Source organism: Neodiprion virginianus, chromosome 2 (genome assembly GCF_021901495.1).
Source record: "Neodiprion virginianus isolate iyNeoVirg1 chromosome 2, iyNeoVirg1.1, whole genome shotgun sequence".
NCBI classification, from domain to species: domain Eukaryota; kingdom Metazoa; phylum Arthropoda; class Insecta; order Hymenoptera; family Diprionidae; genus Neodiprion; species Neodiprion virginianus.
The window spans coordinates 32,024,309-32,045,981 of NC_060878.1; the positions used below are offsets into that span (position 1 = coordinate 32,024,309).

The following is a 21,673-nucleotide window of genomic DNA, read 5'->3' on the forward strand; positions in this document are numbered from 1 at the left end:
TCGCTGGAGAAATTTTTACATCGTAATATATTATTCCACAAAATCGAGGACTGTGAAATCACTGTGGGGGAGAACAGGATCAAAGAAAAAGTAAGATGCGAAAGTATTCTTTCAAGATAATATTTACTTTTCTTCCAACGTTGAATAAGTGCAATTTTATACGTATAACATACCATGCGTATTGTTTCTTTCGCAAAAGTTTTACGTAAACCTGTTACGGACTTTGATCTTCCTGAAGAAGGGAATCTCGGTAGCAATTAACTCACGAATTACTCAGACGTGTACCTTCCGCGAATAACGACGCAATGACGGGTTACGAGAATTGAAAATAAGATAGGAGAAAAGCCTTCCTTCCGCTCAAAGCGTTTCATCCTAGTTGACGCATTCGTTGACGCCTTCCACTTCCGGTCTCGACTGCTAAACTCGTCTGATAATTCGTACAGAGTTCGAGTAGTCCAAGGCACTTGTAGGTACGCCGTGTGGATTGAATTATTTATAGTTTGCACGAGGCTCAACAGTTTTTTTCCTCCTCGCAAAATTGCCGCAAGGAAGTTTCGATCGCATACCTACTTTAAATCAGAACCGGAAGTATGCGCGTGAACGTGTACCGTACTCTTTCTTCGGCGAAACTGCCGGAAGTTGACGCAATCTCTGCGGAATAAAATTATACATATATTTGGGTCGGTATAGAAGAGCGCTGCACGCATCTAAGATTAATTAAACCTTGCGTAATTCAACGTGAGAATATTGCTTCGGCAAAGAAAGAGTTTACGTCATGTGCGGAGTTAAAAAAGAACTATACACGGCACGCGCAACTTGCACATCGCAAAAGTAGCAATCGTTGAGCAACGCAACGAAGAGTTCAAGAGCACTGGGTCAAATTAAAGAGAATAATGATAAATCAGTGATTAAACGACAGACGCGTAGTCGACAACTTATAAACACACCGCTACAACATTCCGGGTAATTATTGCAATGGAATCTTTTCATACTAGTTATAAGACGTATTCTTATTGCCAAGATAAGCAGGTACAGCTGCAAGTTTTGCAATTAACAGTTTTTTCTCTCTCACTCTCTCTCCTTCTTTCTTTCGCAACATAAATCTGGTTAATTTATACGATTTCAATCAATATAACGTGATATTTAAAATATTCTATGCGTGCATTGAAAAATAACGACGTCGTACGATGGTGAGCATATTTTTCATTCTCGAAATGATGTAATATCGATGACCTTGAGAGCAAGTAAAAAGAAGAAAAATCTAACTTGACGAAACTTGGCTACTTAATTCTGGTCATTTTATCGACGATCTTAAGAAGGCTTGAAACGAGTAGCTGAAACTGAAAAGAAAACGCTTACATCCGACTAGTTCCGCGTTGTTGCGTTTGCAGAGACGAGTGGATAGATATGCAGTTGTATTGTCGCTCTTTACATTATTTGCATAACAGACGGTATGAGAATTTTTCACTTATATATATAAATGCACGGTTTGATTGTAATAATTATTTTTCATTCCCTCCTTCTGCAACAGCCGGAATGCGACGAACACTCGGTCAGCATATCCAGGTGTAAAGTAATAATAAGGAAGTAAAAGTTAAAAAAAAAAAAAAATAAGTAACAAATAAACCGTGAACTCGGAACTCTCGACTCACCGTTGATATTCCGGGTCGCGAAATATCGCAGCAGCCTCGTTTTAAGCCCAGGGTATCCTCAGGGGCGTCACTATCACCTGTCCGAGTCATGTTCACTCCGAAAACGAAACGAAACCAAAGAAAAGATATGAAAAAAAAAGTAAATAAAGAAAGGAGAAAAGGATTCTTCGACTCGTCCGTCGACCTCCTTTATTGTCAAACCAACTCCTTCACTTTATAACCATTCATAAATTCTCTCCCAATAAGAACCGAACCTTTCCCCCCCCTCCCCCACATCAACGATAAAGAAACTGAATTAAAAAAAAAAAAAAAATGAAGAAAAACGAAAAGATTAAATTAAGAATCAAACGACCGACGATAACAGCACAGGTGTGAAAAAAAAACCACGAGTATAATACACACAGTTGTCACATCGAAATTTTATCCAGATGTTTTCTTGTATTTTTTCGGTGACGGTGTAACACCGCCAAAATCCTCCGCGATTAACCGATTTCATTAACAATCACCGCATTTTGGTCAAGATTTTTCTCGTGATCACCGACGCGCGGATGACTAAAAATCACCGCGATGCTATTCAACAACGTCGAGACGAAGAGTGAGCAGGAGAATTTGGTAACGGTGCCACATATCGCTTCGTTATCGCTCCCTTCTTCTTCTTCTTCTTCTTCTTTAACCGGCTTATCGTCGTCTCCTCGACTTCTTAATCTCGCTCGCGAGAATTCCTCCGCCTTTCGTGGTTCGGGGAAACAACACGCCTCCCACTGTCACACTTTACGCTACGCGATTTTACTCAAATCCTATCGTAAACGCGCGACCTCCTCTCCCTGACGCGCCTCGGTGTCGACTAACTGTCCCTCGACGTCGCGACGCCCGTCTCTCCTCCCCCACCACTCGGGACGCGGCTCGGTGGCGCCGCCGGCGGATCGGCTCCGCACTAAACGTCCATCCCCCCCCGACTAGCCGCCGTCAAAAGTACCGCCTTCCCCCTCCCGCCGATCCGCGCTGCGACGCCCTTTGGCACCCCCGTCGCAATCCGTCCGACGCACTTAAGCCGTCTGCTGTAGGGTTGTACTGTCGGGGGTGGGGGTGGGGATGAAGAAATATTCGAAAGTAAAACGATCCCGATGTGGAATTGTTAAAGACGCGAGAATCTGTTTGCCCGGATTATTTTAAACGAGTTTCGTCGCACGATTAATCGACCGTTGGAAGAAAAATTAATATTGAAACGTGGGTAGATAAACGAGTCAAGTGTTATAAGTCAGTTGGATTTTTGCCTGTGCGGGGCCGTGAAATCATCGAACACCTACTCTTGTGGCAGACTAATTTTTTCATCGCGTCGATAATGCTCGGTAGATATTTTTTTCAATATTAAAAATCGTTTCATCGACGTCTAACCGTCGATTATTGTTAGGTGCCGAGTGATTGAACACGACGAATAAGTATTTTGCCATAAGAGTAAACGTTGAATGATGCAACATGCGTAGGTATAATAATATCCTGGCCCACAGATACCCTCGGATTACAAAAATTCAACCGACTTATCTTCACATCTTTAGCTCTATCCGTTTTTCAAGTTTCATCTGTTCTTAACCGTCAATTCATATTGCGGTAGAACATTTTCTCCCTTAAACCGTAGAAAGTCAAAGTAACTATGGGAAATTGGTAATGTACAAGAAACTGTCTGACTGCGGAGAAAAACTATTAAAAAATGTAGAAAGCGTCGGAATATGGAAAGTCAGAATCTATACAAAATCGTCGGAACGAATAAAAATGCATCGCTAGCAACATTCTATGAAATTAAAGATTTTGGCGATTTTAAGATACTCGATATTGTGACCCTTCGATTTTTCGATCTCTCCACAGTTTCTTTTCCCCCACCTGTTGATAATTTTTATCCCGCATCGATGCAATTTTGTTTCTCGCTTCTTGATGGGTTCCACGGATTTGGCGACACCTATTCCAATTTTTCTTGTTCGTTTATCAATTTTCTATGTGTAAAGTTTATCGACTTTTTCTCATACCTACTGATCTCTAAATCAGATTGAGGGAAAACTTTACGGACAACCGATTTATAATTGCACCAGAAATATTGAATTGCGGCTTTCTGATTAGCTTAGTATCGTAAAATCAACGTCTAAGTAGGTATTTTATTTCCTCCATTTAACTTTTTCAGTAATTCACGAATAGTTGAGAGTTATCGAATTTGAATTTTCGTATAATCAATGAAGGTAAGTGAGAAATAACTGTGACAGCTCAGCTCAAATTTAATGAATGTTTTCCTATATTCTCCGTACTCGAATATCTCGAGTTATTTTTTATTCTCCTCTGACGATCAGTCCTCTCCCATGAATGCTTGAGCTCAATTATGAGCACCATCGCAATGCAATCGCGGTAAATAACGAATATACGCATGAATTCACGCGTACAAAGCCGAAAGTATACACGCACCTGCGTCAATCCGGTTTCTTTTCACCTTTGATTCGTATTACCGGGGGTTCTTGGTTTCCGGCTCGAATTTAGGCTCGTAGGTACTCATGTCTGTAATAAATGCAGCACTACACGCCTAAAGAGAAGGAAAATGAATAAAAAAAAAAATTGACAGAGAACGAGGATCTTGCGGGTGAAACACGTTCGAAACTGTACTTTACCAGACTTTGCTTGACCGACGTTACTTCCATCGTACAACAGATAGCGTGTACGTATGACCGAGAAGTAAGAAGGTACAAAGGCACGAGAAAACAGCCCCCCTTCGTCTAAATCTATGAATACACTTATCGGATGGACGTGTTTCTTTGAAATAAGAAAAATACGGCCCGCAACAAAGCTCCTCGAAGATCGTGCTTTATAACGAGACGAGATCCGGCGATATCTTCTATTTAATATCGCGTATGATCGTTGCCGGTTCCATGCCAGGGCATCCACGCATGCATGTTCCGTGCACCGCGGTAGAATTTTTCTCTTTCCCACGATAAAAGCGGGGACCCCCTTTCCCCGCGTCTAACTATCCTAATCCACGTGGCTGCAGGTACACCTATTATTACTGTACTTGGACAGATTTATTTACATCTCTGATACCCCGAGAGCACCGTTGCAGGTAAACACGTGACGGAACGGAACGAGCAGCAAGGATACTGCAGCTCCGAAGCATTCGCATGCACGTAAAACCACCGTCGTACCTTGAATTTTAATACAACTTCGCCTTAGTATGCTAAGACGCGCTTAAACGGGGCTCTCTAAGGCCCTTGCGGATAACGAATTCCCCTCGAATCCTTCCGAGGGTAAACCTTTGACCCGAAGATACGGATTTGTCGAAAAATTATTCGACTAAAGGTGCATCGCACGGACTGCTTATCGCGTTTCGGTTCAATTCGTATTACCCGTAACAATTTTCATTATTACGTTATAATATCTCTGAATTTTTAATCGTATTGTATAAATCAATCTTCGACAAAACTTGACTGCTTTGACTTTGAAAATTATGCAACGATCTTGTATGAAAGACATAACAGACATTGCGATAATGACGACGATTGATCGAGAGGGTCAAACTGACCGCGAGGACCAGAGATGTTTTTAATCTCGCGATACACGTGGCGGCTGATGGCTTTATTCGTCGAAAAGTATTTAGCTCAATTTATCGTTCATATTTTTACTTCGTGCTCGAGGACAGAGTCCTGAGGAAATTAAAGGGCACCGAGGTATGGCTCGAGATAGATGGATCAAAGGGTTTCAGTTATCAAGTTTCCTCTTTACGGCGCGGCTCCGAGACACTATCGTTCAGGTAGCTATATTGGCCAGCGGCGATAACGCCGGATGAGAGAAGAAGAAGAAGAAGAAGAAGGGAGTTTAAGAGAGCCTAGGCTGGTTAGTTAACGTTCGTGACGTCATTACACGCCCACATATAGCTGTTTAACACACCGACCTAAAGTGTGGGTACCAACCCACCCACATCTATATAACCGATCGTCATTGTTACGCCGCGTTCATAATGAAATTTGCGGATCACTTTACGAGCTGACCGCGGATAGATTAGCCGTCCGGCTTTATGTCCATCTCCCTTTTCCTCTTTCTCTCTCGGCTTTCACGCAATCAAATGCCTGCAGTGATACCCGGTTTTAATTATTTATACGTAAGCGTAATCCTCGTGTTATTTCACTGCGGTTTGACCGTCTGATTACTAAACTATATCTTGTTCGAGACTTCGATTGAACGAAAACGGTAACTCACAAATTCATATTTTCAAAATCGATTAATTTTTCGCTCGTTGTTTTCAGGATCTACGAGTGAGATTTCAAAAATATTATTTTGAGAAATACGAGATTCGTTCGGGACCGAAAAGGAAGTGATATGAATGGGATTTTTTTTCTGGTATAGGTTAAAAGCTTCTTTCGTCCTACTTTTTGGCACCGTACCGTTGGCACAATATATATATATATTATATGTATATATATATGTATATATGGGTGGGCACCCATCAATCATAAATTTTTTGGGAGACGATTCCTCCCCGACTGTTTGATTCCTCATTCGTCACTCGATCCAAAACCGTGAAATGGGACACAATTCGACGGAAGCCGGTAAACAAGGATACCGTGTATAATATTTCCTCGCGTTGATCGTTCGTTCATTGAGACAGGATGTCTAGGTGCAGCCTGCAATAATGAAAAGGCGAGAACAGACTCAAACCGCAATGAAACGTCGGAGGTTCACCACAGAAAAAAAATTTACGCAAAAAAATTTTCGCGTGATACATTTCCGTACGATTTGTAAAGATAAAACGAACATCCTGGAATTTTGAGGAGTTCGAAGAATAATAACATTTTTTCAACCGAGTTTCCCTCAAAGTAAAAAGTATATATATATATATATAGTTAGCGTTCTACCTGGCCGGGCGGACAAATCTGCATGTTCGTACCTGCGACGTGTTATGTAAGGCATAATCGCAGGTACGTTTACCTGAAGCAGGTACGAAGGAAGCTTTACGACGAGGGAGTTGAGAGGACAATGCGCAAGGCGACGGCATCGTCACGTCTTTGGTTCTTCTAATGCATTTCAAAATCCAATCGCGGTTGGAGCTGTAAAGTCGTGTATTTCTCGACCTCAAGGTGAAAACCCTCACGTATATTGCTACGGGGGCACGGAATTTTTTTTTTTTTTTTTTGTCAAATAGAACAATGGAGCTGAGAAAAAGGTTTCGAAAGCTCGAGCGAGTTGCCAAACGTGGACGGAAATATCTTAAACTGCATGGTGTATTTTGTATTTGAATTAGTTTAATTGACGTAATTACCGAAGGTCTGCCATCAGGTTTCTATTTCTCTTTCAGTCGCCTTAACTTTGTGGGTTTCTTTCGGCTAATACATTCACTGAGACTTGATGTTTCGCGTAATTTTTGTTGGTTATTTAAAAAAATTTCATTCGTTTTTTTACTCGCCTCTCTTTTATCCCAGATCTCTGGGTAGAATTTCTCCGATTTTCAGCAAAGAAAAACTTTCGCCGACTCTCATATCTCGGCGGAGAATCAGTGTCTAAAAGGGAGGAACGGTGAATGAGGAAAAATCCTGCAGCCTAGTTTCTGGACCAAAGATCTAACTCGGATAAATGCCGACTAAATTAGAGTTTCTTAATTGCCAAAAAGAAGTCAGGTAGGGCTGAAGGCTGGATGAAGAAGAGAAAAAAGAACAGAGAAAAAGGACCGCGGGAGGCAGGTGCAAGAAGAAAATAGAGGGTTGCTGCAACGGTCACGCGTAGTTTAAATTTTCTGGTAGAAACCTGCTGCAACGGACCGAAAAACGTGGTGAAATTATACTTAATATTGTAATAAAGACTACTAGCGTATGAAACTTGGGTAAAAAATATTCTTAAACTTCTGTCTTCTAGGTAAAATAAAAAAGTAATAATAGGTAAAATTGAAAATTCTTGTTCGCTACCTGCAATTGTCAGGTATAAAGCCGCGCGAAAATCGTGTGATTTACGGTCCCTGTGGAATTATTTTCGTAGGACTGTTGAAGGGCGTTGCCTGTTTTGCTTAAGAATTGAAAAACCTAAGCACATATTAGCTTTTCGACGCATTATTTGGAGGCTTAAGATAACTTTTGACTCGATGTCTCCGATTCGCGTTACTCAGGTACGACCGGCACAAAAGGTCGTTGTAAAAGTTTAACTTTTCCTTTCCTTTGGTTACCGAGCGTAACACCGGTCTGAAAGCTACTGTGTCCGTTTGGCTTTTCCAGTAGGCCGTGGGGCAAATATTTTTCTAAGATTTCGTGATGGATTCTATAAGGGACAAGCAGGACTGATTTTGGAGTTCGAGAGGAGGGTTTAAAAAATTATTTTCCACCGTCATTCTTTCTCCGTCGGACTATACCGGCGATTAAAATTAAAGAGAATCGATCGATTATGGCGAGAGTTTAACGATTCAAGACGGATATATTCCCAATCGATGATCATTCATTCGGCGAAGCGATTCTCCGGCTTTTTTTCATTTCACCCTTTCGCGTGATGTATGGGGAAGAAAGTTGCGTTTGTATACAGGCATAAGTGTGCCCAGCTGATGCGAATTCGATTCTTATTCAATACGAATAACGTTTCCCCCAGTTCAGAAGCATCGGTCAAACCGTTTCGCCATCGAAACTTCGACGACACCTGGTGCGGGCCTGCCTGGTGTCTGGGCTTTTCTTTCCCTCTCGCGTGTGCGTTTGTACGTGCAAGAAGACTAACACGAGGAGCGAACAGAGGCGATATCAAAGTCGTTTGTAAAGCAAAAGAAAAACCGAAAAGTCAACCCACCGTGTCGTCAGGGGTCGTGCAGGCGACGAATACAGGCACACATTGCAGGTACGCGGGGCGCCAGAATACTTTTTAAACACAATGCGCGTACAGGCATTGACGCTCGTTGGTCGACGAGGATTTCTTACCGATTCTCGGCATTCTACAATCCTCCACAATTTTGGTTATTTTGGGCAAGATCCGAACGCGAAGAGGCCTGACAAAGACCCTGCAGGGCTCAGCTTACGAACACGCTCCGCACTCGGATGGACGCAGGTCAGAGTCCCCCTGCAGGGCGTGAGGTGAGAGAACCTGGCTGCACCTGGACTCGCGTTTTATACCTGCGCTGCACCGCCGGAAATTTCGCCCTGCAGCTAACAGAATTAAGCTCGATGCATCCGTGCATGGCTGGAAATATTCCTCGATGTTTCGACAAAAAGCGGATGAATTGTTACTTGTTTGTTTGTTTGTTTGTTTTTTTTTTTCTTTTTTTTTCCTATCGACGTGCTTTTCACAATTGCTGCCTGTAATCCTTGGGGTAATTTTTACAAGATAAACGGAGAAGCCGAGGTATCGAGTTTACGGGTTCTCTCAAGTCGCGATTGTTCACCAGACCCACAAATATGCGTTTATCGTATCGATTATACGGTGCGTTAATACAAGTGATTTGGTATTCATGAGTTTACTGTACGCATTCTTTCCCTTAACCCCCGTTCTTCTCGACTGAAGAATATAAACGGTTTAGTAATCGTGACTAAGCGGAGCTCGATGAATCGTGTTTGTTATTCTGTGATAACCGCCTTGGCGCTACGTGCGTTAAATTTTTATATCACACACCGTACGCTGCAGGAATGTATACTTGATGTAAGTACATGTGCGCGGACCTCTGCGTGTATTTTAACAGAATTGCGACAATTACAAGTTTCTTACAAATTCGCGCACGGAACCTCGATACTCTCGTAGCTACAAAAAGAGACGATTTCGACCCCGTTGAAAACCACCAGAGCTATGTAAGTGAGAAAGAATAAAAAAAAAAAAAATCAACAGATGTCGACTGAAAATAAGACTGAAAATTTTTCTACCGGCATACCGGATATTTTTCGGAAAGAAAAATTACGTACTTTCTTCTGTTGTTTCTTTCTTCGCAGAGATGTTTAATCGCAAAGCTTGATATATACGATTGGAATAAAGAGAGGGGGTGAATCGGGGTTGATCGGTGATCGGGGGCGCCCTGAATTAACGCAACGTCGTGCGGCGTCCCGGCGACGGGAATGACGTTATTCAAATTTGTCTAGCTGTGACAGAGGCACTTTATCACGGACCGTTTTAACCTCCTCGTTGCCGCTGCCCCACTGAGCGGGACTGGTTATGCTCCGTCTTCTCAACCCCTTCTTCACTCCGCGTTCACGGGTGGTACGATTATACGCTATTTATGTTGCCTTTTTATCCTTTGATCCTAGATACGGGACTCCCGTGTCCCGCCTCGGATCTCCGCCTCATAGATCCCCTCGTCGAATCGACCTGCATATATGCGTGCGCGTTGCTGAAGCGGAGACGTGCGTTCGTTACAGCGCAGCGTCACCTAGCCGTGTCGTGCACTCGCGTAAAGATGCTTGATTTCGCCAAATTGCAGGGTTAATATAAAATTCAGTAAACGTTGCGTCGCCGCGACCGAGAGACTTACTTACGATTCTATTTTCCACTCGAGGTAAAAATATTTAACGATAAGTGATACTTGTGAAAAAGTTCATCACCATAATTTTAACGAAATCCGGAATATTCTGTTTCAATTGTGGAATCGGATCTGTACGATAAGTTAAAAAATCATTTCGTAAAGATTGGAAACTTGTTTGAACAATTTTATTTTAAATCCGTCTACGAAACCATTTCGTTAAAAAAAAAAAAAAAAAAACAGAAGGAATTTGCTCTGATACTTATATTTCACAGTTTTTGAGATTCTTTTATAGGGAGATTTTTCCTAATACCTATTTCTTTTTTTTTTCATCTTATATTCCGGATCCTCGTATTCTGCTCCTGCGGCAGGATATTCAAGGCAGGCTTCATCTGATCTCGAAAATTACGGTGTACACAGCTGTATGTATATGTATAGTTGTTATCCTTCTAATTTGAATGCAGGCGGCGTTTCCTTTCTTGGGAACAACCGAGATTCTGGTTTTTGATACATCTTCCTGTTGGATCGTTATCAAATACCGACCGTACCTGCCTGTCCCATCCTATCCAGTTCGCCCCGACACTAGCGAGCGATTTAATTTCTCAATACCAGCAAGCAAAAACCTCAGACACACCGCAGACTCGTACCTGCGTTTTGAAATAGGACTCGTTCCAGTTTTTTTTTTTTTTTCTCTCCAAATTTTTAAACCTTGTTCAAAGTCTGACGTACTTTTCCGGAATATTACTTACGGCTTCAAATTTCCGTATTTTCCCACACATCAAATCAATTCACCAATAAACAAATTCAACTCCGAGTTGTCGTTATCCTATTAAATTCAATTTTATGTTGGTTGAATTTTTTTTTTTTTTTTTTACACAGCATAAAATCTGACGCACAGCATTCAACGGGTTACAGGGCTTGTTTTTCACTATTTCGTCTGTTCGAACTTCGTTCCTCCGATTAAACAACCGAGAATTTTTTGCACTTGCACTTCTTCCAAATCCCATCCGACGTACGCATGAAGGAAGCGCGGTTAATTCACGAGAAATCCAATCGAGATTGAAATCCTGTGTAAAGCTGTACGCAGCAAGAAAGAAGGTGAATAAAGAGTCCCGCGTGCCGTTTCCTTTTCGAGATCGGAGGGTGGAATATGGAAGGAGGAGGCTGCTGCAGGCGGGAGAATAGTTCTCAGGAAAGTTAACAATGGCTGAACAATTTGCGGGCATTCAAAACGCCGCGTCCCTTTTGTCGTCTCGAAGTACAAGGGATGTATGTATGTATATATATAAGTATATACATATATATGCAAGTAAATATACTGCTGCAAAAAAAAAAAAGCGAACAAGAAAAAAAGGGAACGAAATCAGTGCTCGCTTACAACCTGCGGACTCCAGTCGAAGTTTGTCCCCTTGCATAATTTAAAAATTAGACTGCAGGAATAATACCGCCATTGCAAAAATTCGTCGGCGACGCAGAGTTATTCGAGAATGACGGTTCTTTTTTCAATCACCATAATAGCAGAGGGTGAAATTCGCGCTGCATCTTCGACCCTCGATGGATTCGTAAAGCTGCCGTGCCTCAAGCCCCGAGTTTTCCGCAAAGAGACACGCCTCCCATTAAAGGAAACGCCAGAATGCGGCAGATGCGTCTGCGGCGTTAAATCGTTTCAAACTACTCTGCAGGGCATGCGTATTATAGGTGGAAGCAATGCGTTTCTCCACGCATCACTAGTTTCTAGTTTTTCCGAAACTTCTATCCCCATCGCTCATTTTTCTTCTTCTTCTTCTATCTTTCCCTCTTTATTCTTCGTCTTACATACATCCGTGACAGTTTTCGAAGGCGTACGTCAGTCGGGCACGAGGGATTTCATATCCGTGAAAGTCTTTAGAATGTATTTACCTTTTTTCGTTTTATTTTCGTCTTTTTCTTATTTAAACCCGCCCCTGTATCGACGACGCGAGGATACCGATTTTTTTCATCTAAAATCGCTATAAATCACCTGGCCAAAACGCGGCTGTGCTCCGTTATAATGGACTGAAGGCGAATGATTCTTCGCGGTGGATAAACAATTTTTAACAATACCGCGAGAAGGAGGCCCGGCGTCACCAGAGGGCGCTAAAATCTGTGGAGGATAAGCGAGGGCGAGAAAGAGGGATAGAGATACAGAGAGAGAGAGAGAGAGAGAGAGGAACCGGCAACCGAGGATGCGCTGCAAGATTACGTCGGAGTGTTTACGACTAACCTAATTCTAATAAGATTCTCGTCAAGAGACAAGAGGGATTAATTAAGGATCTCTCGAAATGCCGGCGGCCCCGGGAGGCTCCCTTCCTCCCTTGATATGGCATAAAAGCCGCGAGCTATGGATTACCGGCATGTCCTCCGGAAGCGACGAATTGCCCAACGCTACAGAATCCTGACCGAGGCAACCGATACGGGCTGTGTGACGAAACGCCGAGATTCGAGAATCAGATTGAAAGCGAACTAAAAAATAAAAATGTACGCTCCTTAATTGTTTTCATTTTTCTATTTTTTTTTTTTGTTTTTTACCACAATAGCGAAAAATATACGTTCTACGTTGAAATCGAAAATGAGTTTCATAGCTGTAACTGGAAAATCTAGTGTGGCAATTTGATTCGGCTGTAAATTAATATCAAAAATATTTAATGTGGCAATACCAGGAATATATTATGTGGACAATTATAATTTCGCTGAATATTAACTTGCACCACATTTTCTAGTAATTCTAACTACGCTCAAACCGTTATTGCAACGATCCCGATTTTACTAGAACTAGTAACTACAACAGCTGAAAAGTTTCTCAGCACAGTGTTGACATTGTCTTGCTGCTATTTTCATTCCGGAGGATCAAGGCACGAGAATCAGCGACTCGGTGGAATGGGAATAGTAAATTTTTCTGTGATACATGCGGACGTATGTGGTAAAATGCAGTATACATGATTGTTTAGAAAAATATTGCGCATACAGACCGACTGTTCGTATATACAGGGTGCAGACGACCCATAAAATTGAACAAAAAGTTTACGACTTTTGCAACGGGAGCGACTTAACTGCTCCGCTTGTAAAGACCTGCATTCGAATGCGGGAGAAAACAGTCACTTCAATGTTTTTCCCTGTTCTGTGCTAGAGCTGGTATTCCCTACGAACGCTTTATGATTTCTTTGTTTATTTGACGTTTTTTCCTTCTGTTTCACTGTATTTTATTTTGCAGTGTAAAAAATCGGCGTAAAACTTTCTGCTCTATCCGCGGCAATTACGTCTGTGTTGGGAAAATAAAAATCGGTGGACTCGTTTCGAAATTGGAACTCTCCGAAATTACTACTGCGGTAACACACGCAACTATTGATAATCGGAAAGAAATTTTTCACCTAATTCGCATTCGATTACTGCAAGCTTTTAGGTATTGCTGATTTATCTGACAATATCGTAATAATCTGAAAGTAAATTAATCCAGCATATTTAGTTAGTGGAAGTTTCTTCTTGTAGAATTCTCATCGATGGTTTCCGGGTTGATTTTCAGTTCTCTCTTGTCCTTTCGGGTCCCGGCAGCGTGGCTAGAAACGAAACTCGACAGCAAAGGTTCGTAGACCGATACGAATTAACGTTGAATGACATTACACGGGTTCAGGGGGTGAGAATGAATCAATCAAGAGACCCCTGGCAGAAAGGAGAACGGTCGCTCCGATGCAACTAGAATTAATGATTGCCTTTGTTGGCATGCCTGGCTGCATCGTTGGACCACGTCATTTGTATTCATAAACATCGGAGGCTCTAATGATCGCATCCGACATTCCCGTCTGTACGCGAGCATGTAGATAAGTAATATCAGACTCGGGCCTTAAAATTCCAACCTGAAAAATAACTCTCGATTAGTTTCTACTTGAGGGGCGAAACCTCTGCCCTCAATCAAACCGGCTCCCAAGATTTTCGACGGGTCATATTTCAGTTTCATCTTCTCGCGGCTCCGATCATGCGGCAAATGATTTGCTTTCACGTACAAACGGGAATTTTCAACTGCTAATTGGGCATTGGTTTTTTTTTTCTTTTTTTTTTTGTCGATTCAACGAGTGTTGAAGCAGCAAAAAAATTTGGGGTGTATGAATAATTCAGCACGAATCGAATAATAATTATTGATTTGATTTACCGATCTGATAAGTCAAATTTTGCAAACAATTCGAATCTTCGTATAATTCACAATTTTTGAAGAAATCGATCAGGGAACGATTCGACTTTGTCGAATCATTCGTTCAGAATCTCAAGGGTATGATTTTTCCAGTATTTGTTTTTTCTCATTCGACTTGATTAATTCGCAGTTTCTTTTACCCCTGAAATTTGGCGATTGTTCGAATCTATTGATCTGTCAACTTTAAATTCACTCATTTGTTGTAAGCATTTCTCATTCGTTTATATGCTTCCAAAATAGAATAAATAAAATATAGAATTTGAGATTTAAACCGTGTAATTTGAACAATTCGATTCGTTTAAATTACTGAAATAATTGAAACTATTCACGAGCCACAGACATAATGCGGAAAATTCGTAAAGCTGTTCGAATTATTCGAGTTACTCGTATTGTCCGAACTGTCGAATATTCGATACGATACAATCACTATCCTTACACCCCTAGAAAAATTGTTAAATGTAATTTGGTAAAGCTTTTGTCACTTGTCGTCTGTGAATTCTGCTCGACGTGTCTGTGTAAAGATATTAGGTAATATCTGTGCGTCCATGGTGTAGCAGGGCATTTTCGAGGCCCTGATGTGAGTTTAATGTCCACGATATCGTCTCGAAGAAGTTCACCGTGCTGGGATATCAACACATTAGGAGATAGGCTCGGGGGGCCGCCTCGTCGTGTTCTAGGCTGTTATTCACGGGGCGAAAGGGAGGCTGGGTTGAAATCTTTCGGATTCGGAAGCTAGGCTCCGCCTTTTTCGCCTCCGCGGCTTCGTCTTCGTCCGCTCTTATCTCGCTCGGTTAATTTGCAAAATCGGAGTCTCGTTTGGGGTGCAATGGCGATTCTTCCTCGCTTTCTATCCGCTCCGATCCGTAATACGTAAAGTGTAAACAGCCCCTCTTTTGCCTCGACGTCATTCTCCTTCTTCGTCATCTTCTCGCAGAGTTGTGTGAACAGTTAAAACGTTATTTCGTTCGTTCCCGGTTTATCAGTGACGCAGGGAAGGGGAGGGGGTGGCGGGGGGCAAACGACCCGACAATGATTCGACAAAATGGCCGTCATTTAACACTCCTTAAACAAGAGAGAAGGAAGAAGAATGAAAATCTCAGACGAGGCCGAAAACGTTGATAATACCTTCGAATCTCGAGTGAAATGAAGTAAGAATGTGTGCATAATAACGTGGATGAATTAGTGGGAAGAGAAATTAAAACGTAACGAAGGTTCGGTTTGGTAGATAGGCAACATTAGTTTGTAATAGTGCTTCCGTAAGCGACTGTCTTTTAGCGATTAATTAGCAAACATTTAAGTAAATTAGACTCATTAGGTCCCCGCTTTCCATTGGCAACCAGCAATCGGTCTTGCTTTCAACTTCCCACGGTCTCTGGCCAATTATCTTGCTAACGATAACGCCTGAATCCTTTCTTTAATTAATTTCCAAGGATTTCACCGACGCGCCACGACGCTACGAGAAAATTGCGCCTTGGATCTCGTTCTATACCACCTATTTTGACTTTCCTACTCTCCGTTCTAGGTCCGAGGTACGCTGCTAGGTACGTAGTTACTAGCTTTTTTACCTCAGCGAATGGAGGTAATTTCTTTCCCCATGAAAACTGTCTTTTTCTTTTTCCCTTCCTATTCTAGCTTCTTTCTCCTCCTCTTCTTCTTCTTCTTTTGCATACTTTGCTTTTTACTTGTAATAACGGCAATAAAATTCAATTACTACATTCGTTCTATTTTCTTTTCACAACTTCTACTGCCGAATTTCACACAATCAAATTATGCTCAAGCTATTTCATCGCATTTTGACTTATTTTCAAAAACAGCCATCATTTTTTTTTTTTTTTCGTTGCCTAAGGGTGCATTTTTTCGGGGGAAAACCACGAATTTCAACAAACTTTGACATCTCCGAAAGCTGTTCGATTTATTCGAATAAAATATTCCAGCAATCAATGACGAGGTCCAAGGGACACAGGTTGTCAATTAGTTGGGGTAAAAAAGTTGACTGTAAAAATGTTTTCACCAAGCGTGTAAAGCGTGATTAAAGGGGACGACGGTGAAATTTGATAGTCTAGCAGATTTTCGCAGGGTATGAAATTCGTGTTAGGTATATGCCCGAGTATATATAGGTGTAGAGTGTTAAATATCTATACCTAGGTTATAAGTATGAAAATACAGCGGCGATAAGACTGTGCGATTAGGGGGGAAACATGGCTGCTCTTACATTTAACGCCCTCTCGTATAATTACCGCCGCGAAGCAGAAAGATAAAAGCAAGGAAAAGAATTCTTTAAAGAGACGGTTCAAGATGGCGTTTCCCTGTAGCGGTGAGAAAAATTCCTCGCCAATCATTTTCTCATAAAAAGCTTACACTTCACTCAATTATAACTTTATTCTAAGTATGACCGGGTGTTTAATCCTGTCCGTACGTAAATTACTTGAAGATTTTCGCCACGAAGTAATAGCACCTTGACGGGATTGAAGTTGACTTCAAACAGCCATCCGGAGTATAAAGTTTACCTCGCGGGGTCGTCCTTATATTTAATTTTATATTGAATGAGCGAAAACAATTCGAGTTATGATAACCGAATATTTTCGCTCTATACTATCTTATTATGTCGGACGGTTTTCATTTCTTCGCACGGTCCCGCACACACCCTTAGATATAGACACTCGCCCTATAATACACCTGCCTTCCGCAAAAGCTGAGAGGCTTTTGAAATAATAATGAAAAGGCTATATCAAGGGTATAATTTGAAATTGCCAGAGGACTCTTTACAACGAGCCGAGTCGACTAAATTGAGTGCGATTTGCAGACGCTAAATTCAACAACGTAACTTCGGTCGACTTGTTACCACTGGTATTACAGGAATGGGCAAAGGAAAAGTGGTACAAGAAAGAGAATGAAGAAGAAGAAATGAAAGAGAGAGACGAAATATATATATATATACACGTATATTACAAGACAATCGAAACGACAGTGACATTGAGGTATAAGTGAAGGGTGCGTTATTCTTTTGGATACTTCTTCTTTTCGGTCCGCTGAGAAAGGTGAAGTTGTACCAGACTGACGCAATTGAAAGTGGAATTAATTTGGATCCTCGAAAAATCACGAAGAAGAACTTTGTCGACGGTTGGTCTGCGCAGAGTTGAAGAATCATTGCAATCCCTAATTTCGCCAAGTTCCAAGCGATTCGGATCGGGTCGAAAAAAGATCGTATTTCTTTCGTAGAAATTAGACGTAACGAAACTACGTCGCCGTAATTTCGAAACCTTGAAAAGGGCTTACAGTAACCCAGCATGGAACTGTAAAATCGTAAAACCACCTCTCCGCAAAGCTGAGTTGGACGGAACAAAGGTGCATGGGTGTATATCACGGAGCAACCTCGACTGTTTCGCAGGTAGAATACGTTTTATATGCATGTGGCGTAATAACATTTTTCCCGGAACTCAGAGCTGCTGTACACGCGTGTGTGCGTGCAGGGCTCCTGATATTACGGGGAGTGAAATATCGACCCTTGGAACGCAAGCCTCGCACGCGTGTTCTCTTGGAGAACGGAGTTTCTCTCCGACCGATGCGCATTTCTGTAGCCCTGCACATACGCGTGTAACAGCCTTAACTCAAAATTAAGTACGCGAAACGAACGACAGGAAAAGCGGGAAAATTCCACATGTTACGAACGGCGTCCCGTACGACTGTGCGTTATGGGGTGCCGGAGAAGGAATATGAAAATAAACATAAATAAGTGAATAGTGGCCGGAACTTTTTTTTTGTCCAAATTTTTATTTATTTATTATCTTTTTTTTTTTTTTTTTTGCTTTTTTTTACACCAAGTTTTACGACCTTCCACCTCGAAATTCCGCCCCAACAGAGTCATCGGTTTCCTACGAAAATAATACCCGAACCTCGTGTTTTATTGTTCCATTCTGCGTGCTCGTGATTTCTCGAAACTGCTAGACTGAAAAAATTTTAATGCTTTTGCACTGTACCGGGAAACAACGCTGGGTAATTCTCTCGCAGGATGCTCTATCTCTTGAAAAGCGTCGAGAGAAAATCGTCGTGTCTGAAGGATTTATGGATTTCCGAAATGTTTTACGAATTGACCGTGGGGACTTTACGGAATTGGTAGGATGATGTAAAAGAAGAGAAAATATTTATTAAAGTAATTAACAGGGTTAATTTTGAATAAAAAACGTAAAACTAGACGTTTCTGAAGTTCAAAAAATAGAAATATCATGACGTTTTCAGCGCGCACAGATTTTTTTTTTTTTTTACTTTTTTCTTCTCTTTTTTACACGCAGGGTAACTGCGATTTAACTAACGTCATATCGACGAGCGTGATGCATATCATATAAATGGATTGTATACCAACGTAAAATTTTTATTCGTTTTCCCGTATGATGGCAGCGTGTAGATCAGTGCAGTGAAAAACACTGCAGACTGTGGATCCAGAAGCGCAGATCGAACGACACTAGCGTAAATTTCATTTCGTCGTTCTACCTGCAGCACGGAGGTACGCATACGTATACATATGCATGTTATAGAGCCAGGGTTGAAAATCATTCAGCCACAGGGACGGAGAAATTGAACACTCTTTGCAATTCGATGATACGCGGGGAAATCATAGGCGTATGAGAGTGCACGCATATGCATGTGTGTGTATATGCATATGCATACAGGCGAGGGTAGAATATATACGCGGGAAATGCACGAAACGCCCGATTTTGCACGTGTAATCGTTTTATTCAACTATACAGGCATCTATGGATCGTAATCCGATATCCCCGGTTGTAGACAACTTCCGTCGCATATTGTCGCGTATTGTTTTGTGATTGGCTTGTGAATGTCACTCCGATAGCGGTAGGGTTTCCCGTGGCATTGTGCGATTATTATACTTTGAAAGACGAATGTGAATAAAAAAAAAAAAAAAAAAACTCCCTTTTCATACCCCGAAAGAAATTAGCCATAATGATCGCGGCCTTCGAAAGAAACGCCGTGGATAATAAATATAGACCATGGAACGATGAAGATCTTTATTGATACTAGAACACGATCACCCGGATAAGGAGGAGAGAGAAGAAAAAAAAAATACGTTTTCGAAGAAAACTTTCACGAGCATCATCGATTTCGGTAATAACTGAACGTGTTGTACGTGTTTCTTACTACTAATCAGCGATACATCAATTCGAATTAGGGAACGTCATATTTCATAGCTAATTTATACGTTAGCAGAGAAAGAGAAAGAAAGAGAGCGAGAGAGAGAAATGGGGGTGAAAGAGGGTCGCGGGCTTTAGGAACCCCGTAGCGTGCTCCTCCCCCGACCCCCTCTCCAACGCCGACGACAAGCGAGGCGTGTGGGTATTATATCATTCATAATATACGTGTGGGATGGATGGAAAATGCAGGGAGAGGATGAGAGAGAATTAAAAAAGAAGACTGAGAAAGAAAAGTGCCGATGATGAGCCGACCGACAAAGCAGCTACATGCAAAATCATCTATGAATAATAAATGGTGTTCGGTCTGCTGGGTCGTCGGTTCGGTTTTACAAAGGCGACACCGCAAATGGTACGAGAAACGGCGGATTCAATTTGCGTGTAAATTCCGTTGATTCTTGAGACCCTTTTTACCCCCGTACTTTCACCCTCTGGAAACGATCGACGAGGTGAATCCACGTTTTCTTACTATTCCACTTGACGACGCACACAATTTATCATTCAAAAATTATTCATCCAGTATTTTGGTTTTCGAACGGCGTACTCTTGATTCACTATCTTGGTCTCTTCCCAGTTCTCGAGTGACGAGGGAAATTTTCAACGGGTTTTTTGAGGACAAAAATATTTATCGATAAGTAAATTTTTCTTTCCGTCGCGTCGTCTCCGACGTTCGTTGAACCGCGATACCCACCGTGCTTGAAAAATGGATAAGTTTGCGTTGCTTCAGCATATAAAACCAAACTTGTGGATTGAGGAAAAGGATAGGAAGAAAAAAAAAAAAATAAATAAAAATGGCGGGAAATATTTTTTGTATCGAAAAATCATTCGTACACCGGTAAGTGGGTGGAATATCCGTGGTAAAGAGTGACGTGAATTAAAAAAAAAAAAACAAGATGGAAAACAAGCTCTGCATGAACGTATCGATTCGCATACAAATGTCGTATGAAAATTCGAACCTACGTTGCACGTACGCGTGTATTTTCATCCGACATACACGCTTGCGTGAACAGACACGATCCAAGACTGGGATCGATTTTGGACTCCGGCAAACGCACTTTTTCTCCCCTTCGCTCCGCCTCGCGTAGGGTACACAGGGCACTTGAGAAGTCCCCCCCCCCCATATAACGCCAAGATGTCCCTCCCCTCAGCCCTTAGAGCAGACCCGCATCCGCGAGGGTTTTTCGGAGCGGCAAAGAATCCGGGGCGGCGTTCCTTTGCTGGGGTGACTAATGCAACGCGATACTCGGTGCCTGAGAGTCCTTCGGGAATCGTATTTAGCTACAATGCAGGAGGCAATTTTATAAACTTGACGAAAAATTCTTGGATCGTAGTAATTTTGGTAATTTCAGCCACCGCGGCACCGTGGCCGTTTTTCGACTCTCGTCGTAAGTTTTATCCGCGAGTTTCGTGCTTATTTCATACAAAACATCGAAAAATTGTCGAGCGAATGCATCAGTCGAATTTTGAAAAACGGCAGAGCTTTCATATTTACCCCGTAAATTATTCCCTCCCTCGACTTCCGGGTCCTGCAATCTCCTATCGCGTTATTAGTCGTTGAGACGCATACACGCGTGAATTACACAGTTCGACGTATGCGAACGAGCGGATCATAAATGCATCCGATATGTATCAGCGGTGAAGTCGGGAAAAGCTATCATCATGTTTTCGACGCGTGATTCTGGAGGGGCATCCAGGGGTTGGGCTTCTTGTTTTGGGCTGGGGGAAAAGAAAATATCTGCTGAATCAAGATATTTCCAGGCTGCACACCATCAGTGGTCTCATCGTCTGCAGACATGTCCGTACCGAGGTGTAAGTAACATATTTATATACCTTATACACTCGCCTATGCGTATCGACTTGACGCGGCATATTTCATCCCTTGCAACGCGCCATTGACCGCTCACCGACATATGTTTTTATGACGGGTCTACCGACCCAACCCCCCCTCCCTAAAGCCCAACCATATCCGTCGGTCAGCATCAAAGTACGAAAGTTTCCTTACGTGAAACCCGTAGAACCGATATTTCATCCGGTTCACCGAGATGATCGAGACAATCGTCATCGTCATCGTCGTCAACGACGAGGGTAGAAAGGGATAATTTTCTGAAAGGTGATAAAATCCTCTCTCTCTCCGATATTTTTTTTTCCACTCTTAAAAATGGCTTCCTCTCTCTCTTTCTCT

The 21,673-nt window shown here is 42.0% G+C and overlaps 1 protein-coding gene across 3 annotated transcripts in view; it reads right to left on the reverse strand.

Moving 5' to 3' along the window:
- The window catches only part of LOC124298734 (leucine-rich repeats and immunoglobulin-like domains protein 1), a 305,656-nt gene that overhangs the window by 35,172 nt on the left and 248,811 nt on the right, over nt 1-21,673 (reverse strand). The window contains exon 1 of one of the 3 annotated variants that reach the window (XM_046751147.1): nt 1,653-1,948. The exons of the other annotated variants lie outside the window; for them this stretch is intronic. Within the exon in view, the coding sequence (XP_046607103.1) occupies nt 1,653-1,742 (90 nt within the window). The 5' untranslated portion in view covers nt 1,743-1,948. Of the gene's footprint in view, nt 1-1,652; nt 1,949-21,673 lie in introns of those variants that run through there. 3 annotated transcript variants of the gene reach the window in all.